This window comes from Siniperca chuatsi, linkage group LG7 (genome assembly GCF_020085105.1).
Source record: "Siniperca chuatsi isolate FFG_IHB_CAS linkage group LG7, ASM2008510v1, whole genome shotgun sequence".
Lineage (NCBI taxonomy): Eukaryota > Metazoa > Chordata > Actinopteri > Centrarchiformes > Sinipercidae > Siniperca > Siniperca chuatsi.
Genome location: NC_058048.1, coordinates 5189112 through 5208472, shown reverse-complemented (window position 1 = coordinate 5208472; position 19361 = coordinate 5189112). Strand labels below are relative to the sequence as shown.

At 42.0% G+C, this 19361-nt stretch overlaps 1 protein-coding gene across 1 annotated transcript in view; it reads right to left on the bottom strand.

Moving 5' to 3' along the window:
* The window catches only part of LOC122878571 (alpha-2-macroglobulin-like), a 28010-nt gene extending 10913 nt beyond the window's left edge, over window positions 1-17097 (bottom strand). Inside the window, exons 1-19 of the mRNA XM_044201466.1 lie at window positions 16938-17097; window positions 16564-16744; window positions 16272-16428; window positions 15506-15558; window positions 14556-14576; window positions 13347-13512; window positions 13185-13269; window positions 12915-13065; window positions 10705-10822; window positions 10468-10577; window positions 10217-10384; window positions 9737-9964; window positions 7727-7790; window positions 7454-7599; window positions 3181-3330; window positions 2599-2739; window positions 2396-2486; window positions 2121-2280; window positions 1330-1555 (exon numbers count right to left, since the gene is read on the bottom strand). Coding sequence (XP_044057401.1) covers window positions 1330-1555; window positions 2121-2280; window positions 2396-2486; window positions 2599-2739; window positions 3181-3330; window positions 7454-7599; window positions 7727-7790; window positions 9737-9964; window positions 10217-10384; window positions 10468-10577; window positions 10705-10822; window positions 12915-13065; window positions 13185-13269; window positions 13347-13512; window positions 14556-14576; window positions 15506-15558; window positions 16272-16428; window positions 16564-16744; window positions 16938-17023 — 2502 coding nt within the window. The 5' untranslated portion in view covers window positions 17024-17097. The remainder of the gene's footprint in view (window positions 1-1329; window positions 1556-2120; window positions 2281-2395; window positions 2487-2598; window positions 2740-3180; window positions 3331-7453; window positions 7600-7726; window positions 7791-9736; window positions 9965-10216; window positions 10385-10467; window positions 10578-10704; window positions 10823-12914; window positions 13066-13184; window positions 13270-13346; window positions 13513-14555; window positions 14577-15505; window positions 15559-16271; window positions 16429-16563; window positions 16745-16937) is intronic.
* Window positions 17098-19361: the final 2264 nt, after the last annotated feature.

The window sequence follows — 19361 nt, the reverse complement described above, 5'->3', positions numbered from 1 at the left end:
ATAAATTTGGATTAATCGAGGTCCGAAATATATAAAAGAAGATCATCAGCATATAAGGACAATATATGAGTGAATCATCTGTGTTTATCCCTTAAGACTTCTTCAATCTCAAAAAGTGGCACGGGGTATAATATCTGGCTCGTGGAGTAAGGGACTATGAGGACAGCATTATTATTTGTTCGAGATAATCCAAGTTAAAGTAAGTTATAGTCAGTGTCACAGAAAAACTGTTATAGTATTAGGACCATGTAATGCTTATACACAGGATGACGATGACAGAAACGGTATGTGTGGAATTTAATCAAAATGTTGAATCCATACAAGGGCTTCCCACAGAACACCAGTGAAGTATTGGTTAAAAATAACAGCACAGGTATTATAAAACCATAAACTGCATATATATTGAATGAATTTCCATAAAATGTGGTATAAAAATTCATTTCCACCAGAGGATGAATTGTAATAACTTTGGCGATCCCTTAACTTTCCATCTAGCACCATCATCAGGTCAAATATCCCCAATACTTTGGTTTATGACCAAATACCTGCAAACTAATGACATTCCCATCAGTCTCAGCTGTACTGTGTGTTTATTGCTAATCAGCAAATGTTAGCATGCTAACACACTAAACTAAGATGATGAATATGGTAAACATTATATCTGCTAAACATCACCATGTTAGCATGATCAGTGAGTGAGTCAACACACCATGGATGTATAAAGCTAAGCCTTGCAGCCAATTTTTTCCACTCGCGCTATTGCAACGGAAAATCCCCCTGCAGCCCAAAAAGCATTTTCCCCATAGGCCACCATTATAAAAGAGACATCTGTAACACTGTTGACAGGACACCTCAAACTGCAAACAACATCAGTTATGACTATTATGAATTTTTGGAGGATTTATATTTGTAAAACTTTCCTTGAGCGGAGAAAAACTATTTAAAAATCTGTGACGTCACCACAATGTAAAGTGTATGGGCCGAGCGGGAACTCGCAGGTGGGGACAGCGGGAGAAACACTACTGCGCATATTCAGTGGGCCGAATACCCCGGAATTAAACCCGTAAGCTAGAAAACTTTTCTGGACTATGTGCCTGAAGAGTTGGAGAAATCATTTCACATGGCATGCTCTAAAAAGAGAAAAGTAGACAGTGAAAACAGAGCATTCTTTTAATCAAGAATGTACAAACTCTTACATGTTCAAACTTCACAGGCAGTTCAAAACCAGTATGTCTCACATGTTCCAAGATCGTGGAGACCCGCCCCAAAAGTGCCTACTGCTGACATTAGCTTATAGGAAAATAGGAAAATTATAAAAACATTCATTACCATGATGCAGCTGGACAGGTAGTTGAAGGTGGTTGCCTTCAGTTCAAAGTGCTCTCCCCGGATGATGGAGTAGGGCAGACTGAGCTCGAGGAAGAAGGGCTGGAAGACGGTGAGCTCTTTACGAGGAGCCAAGCCAAAACCCTGAGGGGACAAACAGAAAGCCTCCGTCTCCCAGGTGGTGATGGTGTCTGGGACAGTGAGGGACACATCCTTTGTTCCAGACTCTCTGAATCAGCAGAAACACACCAACACATTCAGTGAGCAGGGAAAACATACTTACATAACTCAGATCAGTCAAAGAAAAACAATGTGAGAAGATGATTAATGTGTAGGATTAATTGCACTAATAACACTCCAGTATAGTTACTGTGACCTAAAATATCCTATAAATGTGAAAGTCAGAAACTCAAAAAATGTTCTGTGTTGCTGAAGAAATTCAGGAAATATTTCTCATGCTAAATAAGAGAGCAACACAGCATTGTCCATTCTAGCCCAAAAGGCTTTTTCCATTACACAATCATTATAAAAGAAACATCTGTAGAATGATTAATACATTTCCCTTAACATCACAACATCCTAAAATGACAAAAACGATTTGTTTTTAAATTAAAATAAAAAGTCTCGATGAGCAGTGTCAGTAATTTATTTCCATGCAATTCTTGTGTGCAGGGAGACAACAGGAAGTCAAAGAGAAGCACTGTAGTGCACATGCTCTGTGGGCCCAAAAATGCACTTAAACAGATTTTTTCTACATTTCATGACCATCAAAACCAACTGTGACAGAAGCTCACCCTACTTCCACCAGGTCCCATATCCAGGTCTCAGGGAAGAAACTGCGCACTGTTTCTATTGGTGGAGCACTAGGAGGATATGATCCGCCAAGTCCACTGCCAGGATGATGTAGCTCTACGATCATTCTGTCTACATGAGGAATGCTGTTATACCTTATACCTGAAAAGAAACCAGAAAATATTCCATCAGAATTGGAGGGTAGTAATGACACAGTGAGCTGTTTAAATGCTGTAAATATTCAGTGTCACATGATAGAGCAAAAAAACAAAGTTACCATAGTGGCCTTGGTGGTATTCTCTTCCTTTGAACTTGAGGCATGAAGGCACTTGGATAAACAAGTTCGTTGCCATCTTCAGCCCTACATTCTAGATAATCCAACAACATACAGGCATCACGGAAAAGTGAATTAAATGTATAACAACCAAACATATTAATATATTCTTTATATTGTACATTATTTTTTAAAGCAGGATGTACCTGGAAAACTGAATGAGCATCATCTTCCTGACTGGGGTATGGCAAAACGTATCTTCTTGGTCTCACTTGCAAGCATTCTACAGGATCTTGAACCTCATATGGAACATAGGATGCTTTTCTAACAGGCAACAAGTCAAATATCTGAAAAGAAAGGTATGATGCAAAGCTATAAACTGACAAATATGTGTTTGTCTATGACGATCTGACAATTAGGGAACTCTTGGGATTGAAGGCTTACTCTTTTATCACGTGGATGTAAAGTATATCTGTCAAAACAGTGCCTTTATACATAAGGCAGACTCTTGCATATGTGATCTTAACTTTTTGTATAGCATTGTATAGTAACGGGTAAAAATAACAACAAAATCAGCATTGAACTGTATTGAACAGCTGTATTACACAGTTGGTAACGATGTACAACTGGCAGAGGCAGACAAGGTTGAAAGATTAACCATGACACAAGGAAATGGTAGCAGAATAAAAGACCTCTGGGTGACTGATGATGTTAACGGTGCAAAACATTATGCAGAGGAGACATAAATGATGTGTGCATTTATTCATTCAGCTGATTCCAGCAGTTACCTTGTCTGCATCTAGAGTCTTCCCTGGCTCCTTGATGAGGACGCTCTGGTCGACAGCACTCACACCACACAGAGAGTCTGGTTGGGCCGTCACCTGCATGGTGCTTTCCTCTCCTGGGACAGCTGAGGATGGAGAAAACTCCAGCGATACCTGACATACAGAAAATGCAAATGGTAAATGGACTGTACTTGTATAGCGCATTTCTAGTCTTTCAAAAGGCTTCTAATCTTCTAGGCTTCACACTACATATCACATTCATACACTGAAGGCAGGTGCTAACTGCTCATTAGTCCAAAGAAACCAACTAATCATTCTCACACACACACACACACCGAAGGTACAGATCTAGGGAGCAATTTGGGTTCAGTGTCTTGCCCGAGGACACTTCAACATGTGGGCTGGACCATCTGGACTTTAGTGGTAAGATGAGAACCTATGATCTTGTCAACGTGACACAAATGTGTCTTTTACTCCAAAAATCTCCCAGATGGATTTTTAATCAGAATTTTTAATTAAATCACTGACAGTGACGAGGTCAGAGCCTAGATGCCAAAAATCAGTGCTGCACATCTACATTAACATAACAATCCATTCCCCCTGAATTGGCTGACTGAACTTAACTCTGATTTGGATGCAACATGCTTCACGCACAACATGAATTAACTTGTCGTAGCATAACTAGCAAGCACTGCAACTGCACACGGATTACACCAACATACAACCATACATCCCCTCCTTGAACCGCCACCTTAACGTGGTGGAGGGGTTTGAGTACCCGAATGACCCTGGGAGCTATGTTGCCTGGGGCTGTATGACCCTGGTAGGGTCACCCATGGCAAACAGGTCCAGGGTGACGGGTCAGACCAAGAGCGGTTCAGAAGACCCTTATGGATTATTTAAAATCAAGGCCAGTTACGTCGCCCGGATTGGCGCTACCGGGGCCCCACCCTGGAGCCAGGCCTGGGGTGGGTGCCCGACGGCGAGCGCCTGGTGGCCGGGCCTTTCCCCACCGGGCCCGGCCGGGCACAGCCCGAAGGAGCGACGTGGGGCCGTCCTCCCGTGGACCCACCACCCGCAGGAGGATCCGTGGGGGGCGGTGCAGAGAGATCTGGGCGGCAGTCGAAGGCAGGGGCTTCGCGACCAGATCTCCGGACACAGAAACTGGCTCTAGGGACATGGAATGTCACTTCGCTGGGGGGGGAAGGAGCCTGAGCTTGTGCGGGAGGTTGAGCGTTACCGGCTAGATATAGTCGGCCTCGCCTCCACGCACAGCCTGGGCTCTGGAACCCGTCTCCTCGAGAGGGCTGGACGCTCCATTTCTCTGGCGTTGCCGGGCGGGGAGAGGCGGCGGGCTGGTGTGGGCCTGCTCATAGCCCCACAGCTCAGCCGTCCACGTGTTGGAGTTTACCCCAGCGAACGAGAGGGTCGCGTCCCTCCGCCTCCGGGTGGGGACAGGTCTCTCACTGTTGTGGCGGCCTCACGGGCCGAACAGCAGTGCAGAGTACCAGGCCTTCTTGGAGTCCCTGGGAGGGGTACTAGACAGTGCACCACCCGGGGACTCCGTTGTTCTACTGGGGGACTTCAACGCCCACGTGGGCAACGACAGTGACACCTGGAGAGGGGTAATCGGAAGGAACGGCCCCCCTGATCTGAACCCGAGCGGTGTTCAGTTGTTGGACTTCTGTGCTAGTTACAGTTTGTCCATAACTAACACCATGTTCAAGCACAAGGGTGTCCATCAGTGCACGTGGCACCAGGACACCCTAGGCCGGAGGTCGATGATCGACTTTGTTGTCGTATCATCTGACCTCCGCCGCGTGTCTTGGACACTCGGGTGAAGAGAGGGGCGGAGCTGTCAACCGATCACCACCTGGTGGTGAGTTGGATCCGCTGGCGGGGGAGGAAGCCGGACAGACTTGGCAGGCCCAAGCGTATCGTGAGGGTCTGCTGGGAACGTCTGGCGGAGCCCTCTGTCAGCAGGGTCTACAACTCACACCTCCGGGAGAGCTTCTCCCAGATCCCGGGAGGTTGGGGACATTGAGTCCGAGTGGACCATGTTTTCCACCTCCATTGTCGATCGCGGCTCGTAGCTGTGGTCGCAAGGTTTCTGGTGCCTGTCGCGCGGCAATCCCCGAACACGGTGGTGGACGCCGGAAGTAAGGGATGCCGTCAGGCTGAAGAAGGAGTCCTATCGGGCCTTGTTGGCTCGTGGGACTCCCGAGGCAGCTGACAGGTACTGGCAGGCTAAGCGTGCTGCAGCCCGTGCGGTCACAGAGGCAAAAACTCAGGACTGGGAGAGGTTCGGAGAGGCCATGGAGGAGGACTATCGGTCGGCCTCAAAGAAATTCTGGCAAACCGTCCGACGGCTCAGGAGGGGGAAGCAGTGCTTCACCAACACCTTGTACGGTGCGGGGTGGAGAGCTGTTGACCTCGACTGGGGATGTTGTCGGACGGTGGAAGGAATACTTTGAGGATCTCCTCAATCCCGCTGTCACGTCTTCCGAAGAGGAAGCGGAGGCTGGGGACCGGAGGCGGACTCATCCATCACCCTGGCCGAAGTCACTGAGGTTGTTGGCAAGCTCCTTGGTGGCAAGGCTTCGGGGGTGGATGAGATCCGTCCTGAGTATCTTAAGTCTCTGGATGTTGTGGGACTGTCTTGGCTGACACGTCTCTGCAACATCGCGTGGCGGTCTGGGACAGTGCCTCTGGACTGGCAGACCGGGGTGGTGGTCCCTCTGTATAAGAAGGGGGACCGGAGGGTGTGTTCCAATCACAGAGGGATCACACTTCTCAGCCTCCCCGGTAAGGTCTATTCCAGGGTACTGGAGAGGAGAATTCGTCCGATAGTCGAACCTCGGATTCAGGAGGAGCAGAGTGGTTTTCGTCCCGGTCGTGGAACACTGGACCAGCTCTATACTCTCCATCGGGTGCTCGAGGGTTCATGGGAGTTTGCCCAACCAGTCCACATGTGCTTTGTGGATCTGGAGAAGGCATTCGACCGTGTGCCCGGGGCGCTTTGTGGGGAGTGCTCTGGGAGTATGGGGTCCGGGGCCCTTTGCTAAGGGCTGTCCGGTCCCTGTATAACCGGAGCAGGAGCTGTGTTCGCATTGCCGGCAGTAAGTCAGACCTGTTCCCGGTGCATGTTGGACTCCGCCAGGGCTGCCCTTTGTCACCGGTTCTGTTCATAATTTATATGGACAGAATTTCTAGGCGCAGTCAGGGGCGGAGGGTGTCCGGTTTGGGAACCACAGGATCTCATCTCTGCTGTTTGCAGATGATGTCGTTCTGATGGCTTCTTCAAACCAGGACCTGCAGCATGCACTGGGACGGTTTGCAGCCGAGTGTGAAGCAGCTGGGATGAGAATCAGCTCTTCCAAATCTGAGGCCATGGTTCTTGACCGGAAAAAGGTGGTTTGCTCTCTTCGCGTGGGTGGGGAGTCCTTGCCCCAAGTGGAGGAGTTTAAGTATCTCGGGGTCTTGTTCACGAGTGAGGGACGGATGGAGCGTGAGATTGACAGGCGGATCGGTGCAGCGTCTGCAGTGATGCGGGCGCTGTATCGGACCGTTGTGGTAAAGAAGGAGCTGAGTCGAAAGACAAAGCTCTCGATTTACCGGTCAATCTACGCCCTGCCCTCACCTATGGTCATGAGCTTTGGGTAGTGACCGAAAGGACAAGATCGCGGATACAAGCGGCCGAAATGGGCTTCCTCCGCCGAGTGGCTGGGCGCTCCCTTAGAGATAGGGTGAGGAGCTCAGTCACACGGGGAGCTCGGAGTAGAGCCGCTGCTCCTCCACGTCGAGAGGAGCCAGCTGAGGTGGCTAGGGCATCTGATCCGGATGCCTCCTGGACGCCTCCCTCGGGAGGTGTTCTGGGCATGTCCCACCGGGCGGCCCCGGGAAGACCCAGGACACGCTGGAGGGACTATGTCTCTCGGCTGGCCTGGGAACGCCTCGGGATCCCCCCGGAGGAGCTGGAGGAAGTGTCTGGGGCGAAGGAAGTCTGGGAGTCCCTGCTTAGACTGCTGCCCCCGCGACCCGGCCCCGGATAAGCGGAAGAAGATGGATGGATGGATGGACAACCATACATGTGGAATATCAGGTAAAGTCAGTAATTCAAGTAATTCATTTGACAACTAGTGTGGTATTTATCATTTCTACAAAAAAATATGTCCTACTTTACATATTGACCTTTTGTAACAGAACTAATATACACTTTGATTCTACCCCTAAATCTGACGAGCACAGTCTCTGCCACACATCTTCTCACACTGACCTTGTGACTGAAGCACTTCTCGGTGGAGAAGTCAGCACTGTGGGCGATCACAGTCTCACTGGGGAGGATGGCGTAAGCCACAACCTGGACGTGTGGTGCTATCTCTGCAGACACTTTCAACTTAAAGGACACCTCGCCCTCAAACACTGAAACATCAGACCAACTGTTATCAACAACAATCATTATTCACATGCTTCCATAGATCGATAAAAATGCAGTTCAAAAGTGAATTGGCCATGCTAATTTAAAGAGTCATTTTTAGACGTCATCCACCTGATTTATCTTTCACTTCAACCTGTTTAACTCCTTGCATGATAATGGCTCCTCTGGATAAGACCTGGAGAATTTGAGAGAAAACGACACAAAGAATGATTATTGCAACAGTTGAACTTCATTTACTTTAACAGCAGTTACAACACCGTCTGCTGTTCTGGTGTGTGGTTATTTGTCATGTTCTTAAGCTCTTAGTGGAATATGTTTATAGGTTTGCCGTACAAGTTCAGAGTGTAGGACATCAAAAAGTAGTTGCTTGACTATAATACAGTTGTTCTAAAAACAGACCTGGGGCCAGTCTCACAAAGAAAGTGTAACTTACTCTGGCTCTGGTATCTGGCTTTACTAAACTAAACACTGGTGATCCTGAATAACTGGTCTCACAACTCTCTGGTTACCAAGTGGCACTGTTAACTCTGGGTTCACCAAATCAACTATGTTCTTGTGCAAAAAGTGAAAAAGGAGGGGTATGTAGCAAACAACCAATCAAATGCAACATCAACATATTCAGAGTGGCATATTTAATGAAATATGATGAAATTATTGATTCCTGCAGTGACATTCATCAAAAGGGGAACTCCGCCAATTTTATTCTATTCTATCAAAATGTTTACAGGTGTTGGAGAGAAGTTGCATAAAGCCTTTTGTGGCTCCAAAGGGAGCCGCCTGAAGGTCTGATAAACTGTCTCTAGTGATGTCACTTGAGGCAGAGGCAGAGTCAGAAGACTACAAATTTGAAATTGAAAAAAATCTGTGTGTGGAGTTAGAAAGAAGTGAGCTCTGTAGTCTGCTCCTCATCTCTGATATCGGCTCGAGGCTACATCAGCCGCTACTAGCATAACACACTCAAATCTCACAAGTAGCATTGTGGGTAATGTAGGCACCAGGTTTTGACAAGGAAAAAGAATATATGGAATAAAAAAAGTCAATATCTCTGGTTCTGCTGCATGTTTTAATCCCTTTTTTAAACTGTCCATCTTGATCAATTGGTGGAGTAGTATTTTAATTGCAAAAAAAGTTTACGCTTGGCTGAGGTTGTTGATAAAAGCAAAATGCATTGGAAACAGGCTTAGCAAATAATTCATGATGTAAATTAAGCATGTGACCTAAACATTCACTGAAGCTTCTGCTCTACTGAAAAGACCAAAAAAATGGCAGCAAACGAAAACATCAGATCTGTGTGGAGCGATGAGGAGACTGTAACCTTCCTCAAATGAATACATGAAACAAACATAGATGTCAATTTGGTTAAAATTTGCAACATTTTGAATCTTGACTATTGACAGCCATTTTGCAGTATGATAAGCAAAAGGCTGGTCACTGTCATTGGAGCATAGTGTGCTTTTTATTATTGCATATGATATATCATTGAGTCTATAAAACATGTTCTATTCACAAAGTAGCCTCATAATATTCTATTGTGCATTTTATTTATTACTGACAGACACTAGTTAAAGCTATTTCCCTGCCATAGAGGCTGTGTTTTCCAGTGTTCCCAGTACACTGCTTGCAGTGTAAACAATTATCCAGGGTTACCCCTAATGTCACTTGGCAAACTTTGTGAGAAAGGCTTCATTGATGCAATAATAGTTCAGTTTGAATTCATGAATCTACAAACTTTCTTAAGACAACTTTGCTATTAAACAGCTGTTGCTTGATTTGTGGTAGCCTCGCAAATAATGACACTTAATTGTTTCTCAAAATCAAATGAGAGCAGCTTTATGTTTGCAGGCCAACCAGTGTTTGGTCGTGGTCTCATATATTACTATTACTCAGCACAGTCCATGCTAAAATGTTACCATGTAGCACAACATGAAATGTCCTGGATAACATGGACAGTTTTGGTGTCACCAGTCTCACCAGTTAAGTTGATCAATGGCATAAGTGTGTTCCTATAAATCAGGTGTCATTAATCTGATAAAAAGGTCATTTAAAAAAGCATCTTTGCTATGTCCATGTCTCTGGAAGAGAACTAGTGACAAGCTGAGAAATACTTCACACACCACTCACCAGATACATCACATCCACAGAGCCCTGGGCCTCTCCAACTACAGTGTATTTGATGGAGATGTCCTCTTCTCTGTCACAGAGAAGTAGTTTATCTTTCTTCTTCACCTCCAGGGAGCTGACTGTTTTAGTATCAGGAGAAGGAAGTTGGGCCACAGACACTACGTGATCTCCAGCCTCATAGTATGCCGTTCTATAAGCACTGTAGTCCAGTGTCGGTTTGTTGTTAACCTAGGGTGCAGAAGAGAAACCCATAAATGAGCTCATGGTGGTTGAGGTAGAAGAACGTTTTGGAAAGTCAGTTCAGTTTTTACAGCCAAAGCAAATGTTGAGGTATAGAAATAGTAAACATTTCCAATATGGCCAGCATATTGAGAGGTTAGGTTTCAGCTTTTGGGCTGCGTTATCATCTTCATGAAAGAAGTGATGTGACTAACAAATGCTGGCTTACAGGCTATAGTTTTAGTGCTACTTGTTACTTACGTGGAGGCGGATGTCCCCTTTAACATTAGTTGTGCTGAATGAGAAAGTGGCGACACCATCACTGTCAGTTGTGAGGTTCTGTACCCGACGTGCTGACCACCTTTCACCCTCAAACAGGTACACTGGCATATCAGGAATGGGTGTATTATTGTAATAAACTGCTTTAACCTGTTAGAAGCACAAAGTTGTATCACTGAGAATGCACATGGCTTCATTTGCACACAGAAGAAGTGAAGAGCACATGCACTTACTTTGCCCTCCACATTTGATCCTTGGTCATAAATCTTGGGTGTGTCAATGAAGGACAGCTTTCCAACAACATATGAAATCGTTATTCTCTTCTGTTGTGGGTGTGAAATACCTGTACAACAAGCCTCCACGTTACATCAGTGTGTATGCCATATTGTTAAATACAGGACATTGTAATTTTCAAAAATACACTAACTCTCTTTTTAAAACATAAATATAACATAAAATATTATACTTGCCTGTCCCCTCCTCCTCCACTTTGGCACGGAGGTCCAGTGCATCTTGCAACACCTTTTGGTCAAGTTTTGTGAAAGTTGACATCTTGAAGGTAAAAGTGGCACAGCCTTTCATGTCCGTCTAGAAAGTACAATAAAATGAGATAAAATTAAATAAAAAAAAATGAAAAAGTGAACGGAAGGACATTTTAAACTTTCCCCCATTACATACCCTTATTACTCCTTAATACATTAACATGTTTTTTCAGTATTCGCAGTTCAAGCTATGAAGACACATTCAAACACTCAACTTCAAATCTTCACTAATTTTAACTTAACACACATTGTACAGTTTAAGAGATGCTTCTCTATCTCTGTCATTGTTAGGTTGAATATCGGTCCATCCATGTTGAAGTTGCATGTGTTTATCTACAATACATCAATTGGAACATTATGGGACCCCCGGGTTAGGAATGACATGTTCTGATGTTACGTAAAGGACAGGGCCCCAGGTGAAAAGAGTTTCCAGATGTGTCTTGAGGGTCCAGGAAAGTAAGATAAATACGTTTTGAAGGTAACCAAGAAGGGTTGCCCCAACTACGGTTTAAGGTCAATGTCTAGAATGGTATTTATAGGTTAAGCTTTTCTTGGTTCTTTGAGTATTCCTTGTACTACTTCTCAGCTGATATTAAATCCCGTCTGATTGAAGATCGACTCGTGACTCTGTGTGTGTGTCCTGTCTTGTCATCTCTCGCCAAAGAATCTTACCCATCAGTCATGCACGCATTCAGAACACATGTGCACATGTAAATACACACACATATTTTGGATCTGATTTGGTATTGTATTTGATTTAATTAGACTAGGATCTTGTAAAATGGTGTCTAATGGTGTATTATGATCTCCTAATTAAATTATAATTAGAGTATAAATTGGTTTAATAGTGTCTAAATATAGTATATTTTGAGTCTAATACAGCATTATATGCGGTTTGTAATTACAGCATAATTTAGGTGTATGGTGTCTAATTAGGGTATAACTGTGTTTGTTTACTGTCTAATAAAGAAGATAATTTCTAGTTTCGGTCTAATTTGATACAAAATACGACTTATTACGTTAGGTTATTAGTGTACCATAAAATGAAGTGCAGCCGTGTTTTTTTATGAATCGAAAAGGTTTAATTTTTAATTTTAATATTTTCTTCAAAATGGCTGTTGGGAAGCTGCAGACATAACATGAAGGTCAGGTTTAATTTAGCATCAGTAACGTGTGGTGAATTTATTGATAGCTATAGGTTACATACTCAATTATCTCATAAAAAATTAAATATAGCTTGACAGTTTAGCACACCTTTCCAAGTCGGCATCTATGTGCTGTTGTTGACGTATGAAGAAAGGAAAAGTGAGGGGGGAGCACTGAGTTGCTGGTAGAAATTCAGTCCATAAAGTCAAAGTGATTTTTGAGGTGTAGTGACAACATACCTGGACACTAAACTGTGATGTTGGTTGTAGAAAACATATAACTCCTATAGTGATAAGAGTTTATCCTTAATGAGCTCAGTGCATAGAAGGGACAATAAACTTACAAAACTTGTAGTTTCATTTCAAAACATATGTTTGTATACATTTTTCAGAACATTTTTCCATAATACTTTTGGTAATACCAATTTCCACTTAACACACTATAACTTTAATTTTCCTTCAATATTTGAAATTTGGTGGTAATTGGTCATTGCATCAGAAGCTTAGTTCATTCATTTTAAAGTAACATTATCTATAACCTTGCTCTGTTTTCCTGTAAGATGCAAAAGAAACACATCAGACACAGGAGGAGGAAGAAGGAAGAAGGCAGAAAGAGGAGCCCAAACATGCTGACCCAAGAACACTAAGATTTCAGGAAACGTGGCATCTGGAGTTTCTTTGGCTCTACGGCTGTCCAGGTGTCAATGGAATGCTTTGTTTTTTCTGCATGCAAGAATTTGGAAAATTCAAACCTGGCCAAAATGCAAAGCTGTTATTTTCTAAATCTGGTTTTTGCAACTGGAAAACGCACTTCAAAAGCTCTCTGAGCATGCTGAAAGCAACGGACACAAACATGCTGAAACTAATCATTGTCACCAGGCAAGACCAGTTGTTATCCAGTATACATACAAGCTGTTTGGGCATATGTAAGGTCTACCTTTATATGCACCTTGTTTCAGCAGCAAGATGAGACTGTTGCTATGGCAACCGTACCTGTTTTGTATCCTTGTAGCATGGGGCAGTTATGTCAGGGATTCCATCTGGATGTTCAGGAGTAATTACAAGGGCACGATAAAAATAGGGATTAAGAGGTCGACACACCTCAACTTCAGCACTGCCTGGCACAGGCTGTCCGTATGTATACCTAATTAGACAGACATAGAAAAAAAACACATTGTGTTGTTGAAAAGAAGTCATTCACTCACCAAACTGGACCTGTTTTAGATTATTTAAGAGTGTAATGAGTGAAAGGCTTTTACTTACTTTCCACATACTTCAGCTTTGATTTCTTCCTGCTCAATACTTACTTCATCAGATGCATTTATTTTTATGTCAAATTTAGGCAAAACTGGGGACAAAATGTGATTGTTAGCATGCTTCATTATAAATGCATTGGAATGGAAGGTAAAAAACTTAATAACTTACCATATTTTTCCACCTTGAAGCTGTGATATAGTTTATTTTCACCAATCAACACAATGACTTGGTAGGTTCCTTCACGGGCCTCAGAGTTCAAGGAGTAAGAAAGCTGCAATATTTTACCATTCGACGTTTCATTCAGCCACTGCCCAATCCTGTTGTTGTTAGCATCCTGTTCAGTAAGGCAAATGGAAGAACATGTATTTATGACAAAAATAAGATAATAATGTGAATACATGGAGAAAATGTACATGCCACACAGAAATACAGTGATGCAGCTCGTTGTTCCTTTATCTCCTTCAACAAGAAATCAGATGAAACTGGGCCATACATTTGGATAGTGTACAGTTGTACTTGTTGACTCTCAGTGTGAAAAACATCATTTTTACTTAAAGCGCTTTTAAGAAAGCTTGAAGCAGACACTTTGACAACATATTATTTGAAACTACTCAAACAGATCCCGACCAGTGCACTGGCAGGCTAATATTAGTGTCCAGTTACAGTTACAAATATATTGGTATTTGCTCCACATCCTTTTAAAATCAAGTTTAATGTAGTTTGACAAAAACAATCTTAACTAAAGGTCCATTTGCTAGCTTTTATTAGCCATATCTTGGAGTGGAGTTTGTGCCATGCAAAAAACAAAACCACAAAAACTGAGCAAACTCCATCTGCTGATGAAGACCGTTAGAGGCTGTTAGAATATCCAGAAAATGCTAGTAAGTGGAGCTTGAGTTAAGAATGTTTTTTGTCAAACCACATTAACTTGATTTAAGAAGGATAAGGGACAAATAAGAAAGACAAATGCAGCCATTAAAACATATTGATCTGGTATGTGTTGTCATTATATAACAGATTATTAGAAAACAGATACATTTTCAGTGATGTTTGCTGTTCAAAATGTACTGTTCTTATACTTACCTTCATTGTTCATAAATGCCTGTTCAAGTTGTTCAGTGTAAAATATCCTGCCACAGTACACACTGTATATTGTCACAACTCCTTAAAAGCCACATTTGAAGGGCCCTTTGTTTATAATAATAAATAGCAATTCATTTTTTAACTGAAATCAGAATTGCCATCAAAAATTTCATAGAGGGTGGGCTATACACTAAAATGCTGACCTCACAGAAAGCTTAGGCTCTTGATGTGTCTAGGATGGTAACATGCTGAAATTACATAAGAAAAAAAAATGGTGTGTGGATATTGTCTTACCTCAATTTCGATGATATTGTACTGCAAAAAAGCAAGAGAGATTTGTTGTTTTATATTGTTCTCATCACACAGTGTCCTAATGAGTCTGGGCAAGACATTTGTCTTTATTTAATCAATGAGAAAACAGTGATGATGGTGATGAGCAGTCACTGCTCTGATGTTTTACAATCAGTGTACAGGTATGTGTAACATACATTAACAGGAAAAGAGTATCTGTCATTCTGATTCATAGCTTTTTTAGAAAAACTTACACAATTCTATTTATTTATTTATTAGAGTTTCATTGTTATCACTTCAAAATGTATTTTCTGCAACAAAATGCTGCAAAATGAGAAACTTGAGTCAGGGTTCAATAAATTTATTACAGAAAAATGTTTAAACGCAGCACCGGCAAGTTTACCTAAAGGCGCCCTGGTTGTACTATTGACCCAGAGCTTCATCAGGATCTGATCGATTAGAGACATAACTCTTGTTAAAGGGCAGACCCATGTCGGTCAGTTCATTAGGTAACTTCTGTTTCTTTTAACTCCACTAGCTGTTGTATATATTCAGGATCACAAATTAAAACCTGCACCATTATAGAACAGCAGCCTATCACTAATACTGTGGTTCATAAATGAAATCAGGGATGTCCCAGTTACGTTTTTTTTGGCCCTGATCCCAATCCAAGTCCTAATATTGTGTAGACGTCTCACTCTGTTGCAGTTGTTGGGACAACAGAAACACTCAGTTCCCTCTGATTGTACTGTGATGTTACACAGTGGATCTTTGGCTGAGTACAGACACCAGCTGTTTTTTAGACTGCCATCAAGTTACTCCGTTTGGCGATGATGGCGTTTAGGCATTAGATCCATTAAAATATGCCCAGATGAGCCCCAATACTGATCTTTTGGATCGGCTCGGGACATCTCTAAATGAGACGTAAGAGAAAGGAGAGTTCAAACACTTACCAGCTGACTGGCAGGTCTGAACTTGGTGTCCAGTGTAATGACTCTGAAATGCACTGAGAGAAATGCAAAGAGATTATATGATGCTTTTACAGCTAATCTACACCAGTGTGAAACATCCTGAAAGTCTACTGAAACTGACATCTTCTGTCAACTCAGAAATTACATCAAATTACATCACTAACAAACTTACAAGTTAGATAAGGTCACAATAATAGATCATTTACCACTGGCTTTTACATTACTCCCTCCGTTGTCTGTTTTGCATTCTTTAACATTAGAACAGTACAGTGTCTTGGCACAGGGCATCTAAACCAATTCCAGCATGCAGTGGGCTGAAATCTGGGAGGTTACAGACGGGTCACAGCCCTGCATTTCATTAAAGTGGTGGATAGTTGCACAGAAACTGGTGATGAAAAAACACGTTTTAAGGTGAGATGGCTCACATGTTTATGGCTGTTTAATGACAAATTGTAAAAGTTTGACATTACAAATATGATACAGATGTCTATTGACATGTGATGTTTAGTAAAATTGTTTTAGAAAAGGATGAGTTACATACATACAAATTCACTTCTAAACAGTAATTTTACTGGTTTCCATCATGTTGCTTTATTTTTAAATCCTGAAAATGTCCACATATAAGATATTATGACATTGTGGCAATTCGCTTCCTACACGCACATCTGCAATAGTTTGTAAAGGGGAAAGCCGTCTATACATGGTACCATATTGTGTACAACATCATAGATAATCAGCTCAAGGTTACCTGTTTGTCCAGGGAGGTAGATTGGTTTATCTGTTTGGACAAATGTCATTGGTTGATAGACTTTGATCATGACCTTCCTGACTTCTTTGGAGTAAAAATTGTCACCTCGTACCTCCACCTCCAACTTCTGCACCACTTCATTCTGCACTAAAGGAGCCTGTGACAGTAACACCAAGAGAGCCATTAACTCTTACTGAAAAAACTGTTTTCACTTTAAAGAGTGCTGTATTTTAATTAACACATTTCCAAAGAATGTTGTGTAAATGACTGAAAGCCAATCTCGAGAGCTGACCTTAAATTGAGTGCAGGTATGAAACTCTATACTGGACGTCTCCTTGAGAAGGGCTATATTGTGCTCTTGGGACATCAAAGTGACGCTCATGATCAGAGTTTCGTTGGGCTGCAGGAGACTCGCACAGACTTTGGTTTCAGCTCCAGCTTCAAGAACTGCAGGAATGGCTACCATGTACTGCCTACAGCCACAGAAACATACACACATACAGTAGATACTTCACTGGATCTCATATGGAAGCAATGCCAACCCAGAGGATTATGCAGCAAAACAATCATTATCCAAGATGCATGTAAACTAGTTAAAACTAAATTACACACACACACACAAAAACATATGCTAATATACTATTTTGACAGTACAGGTAAACTTACGGTCCTGCCACTGCTTGACCCACACACATCCAACTCACGAAGACACACAGTGCCCATGTCCACATCTGAATCCAAGGACGACCCATGACTGACTGACATGAGCCTCTGAGTCAGCGTCTGTTAAATAGCCTCTGATACCATCCACCCCCACTTCACACACAGAGACACACATGCACTCACTCAATATGCAACCCCTCTATGTGATGTCTAGGTATCCCAGAAGTCAATCAAATGTATAGACTTCAAGTTGTTTAAATTAGTGTATAAGGCTGACTGCAATCAAAAGAAATCAGGTAAGGTTCAAAGTTCAACACAGGTTCACAGTTCATTACAACGATAAAAATGAAAAAGGCATATTTTTCTACAGAACCAGGGTATAAAAACCTGACAAATCGTTGGACAGGATCAAAATTATTTCAAGTTTTGTCCATCCATTTTGTACAGTACTAATGCATTCACCAATTAATTTGCTACTGCAGGTGGTTGGATAATAATAAGGAGCTGTAACATCTCTCAAAAAAGATTTTACTTTATAAGCTTTACATGCAGTAGGTGTAAGTATTCTAGAGCTCTTTAATTAGGGGTTCAAGCCCCGAAGCGGCAGACAACAAATAATAATGATAATGATAATAATATTCCGGAGATATTATTATCATTATCATTATTATTTTATAATGACTCTTGGACCACTTAAGTCCGCCTAAATAGATTTTCTGCCATTTTGAATTTTTTGAAAAACACATTTTTGACATCTCCTCCTAAACCGTAGGTCCGATTGCTACCAAATTTTCAGTGGATCATCATCATTGGATAAAGCTTTTAAAGCTTGTTGATATCTCATTTAGTTTTCAAGATATTGACCAATGAACTTTAAAAGGGGTGTGGCTCAGCACATAAATAGATCAAAGTCAACAAACGATGGGCCAATCATCACAAAACTTACAGGATATGTCATACCATGTGTCATACCACATTTCAGATTATTAATCATGCATTGTTTGTCCAGTCATCTCAAAACTTCCAGGATATGTCCACATAAGAACCATGAAACATGCCGTCAACGTTTCCTTCAAATCGACAGCTAGGCAGCATTACACAGGCAAAAAAATGTGTGTGGCATATCATGAATCAGACTATGAATAAGAAATTGTTTCTTCATTCTATTTGTGAAAATGCACTGCTTCTTTCATGTCTAGGCCACATTTGACCAGGTCCAGATCAAAACCTTTAAACGGTCTGTGTTGGTTTGAACCCCGGAATTGCAGCTTGTGGCTATATTTATATTGTTAAGTTATGTTGTATGTTTGTACTTTATATCTCATTCTAGAATATTCTCCAATTTTAAAGCATTGTGTTCTGCGCATTCCTTCCATGGTGACAATGGTATAAGGGTTACATTAAGCTGAGTTCTGCAACATTGCCCTTTACCCAGAGTGGGATGTTTGAATTTGTCATGCAAACAGCTCTTAACCTGATTACTAGGGCCAAAGTAGACATTTTTTTCCAGAAAGTAAACCTTTGTTAACTGATAAAGTCCTCAAACACTGCTCATGGGTTACAACACAGAAAGAAATGTGCTTACTGTTTAAAATGGTGAAACAATATAACTCTTCTGATGTAACCTCCCAAACTATTTGTATTTCCATAAAACTTTATAAAATATAGTCATTGTATGCAACCACTTTTTATGGTACTTTTATGCAATTAATGTACCTTTAAATGATTTAAATGATTCTCCATGCTTTTCAAGCAGAAAAGGTACATGCAGTGAAGCTGCAGCAGCACATAAAGTAATAGCATTAAACTAATTTAAGTGTCACTGTAGTGCTAAAAAATATAATATTTAAAATGTCTGTATTTGGAGCACTTCAGTTATAATATCTGTCATCTGGACAGTAAATAAAATGTGAGTGATACTTAAACCCACAGAAATATTGGCAGTGACAGTCACAACCAACACCAATCAGCCATCACTAGAAGCCAACAAAACTGGGGGCTCAATGCAAATACCACCTAGAATTTTTAAAATAGTAGAAATGTAATTGTACTGTTAATATTAATAAATTAATAATATTAGGAATGACAGCTATATGAATAATAATGTCAGTATTAGTAACAGAGCCAAAGACAACAACTGTCGTAGCAGTTGTCGAGCAGGAACACGTGGACAGCAAGTGGCCCACAACCACAGATCCAGACTCTGCCGCTCCGGAGGCAGAAATACCTGCTGAAAGCGACAGAAGGAGAGAGGAGAGAAGAGAAATGAGTAAGCACAGAACTACGGGAGAGAGAAGATGTCGAGTTAGTAACATGCAGTAATGGGATAAAAATGCATACAGATGGAGAGAGGAAAGAGGTGCATCATGGGAAGTCTCCCAGCAGTCTAGGCCTATTGCAGCATAACTAAGGGATGGTTCAGGCTTC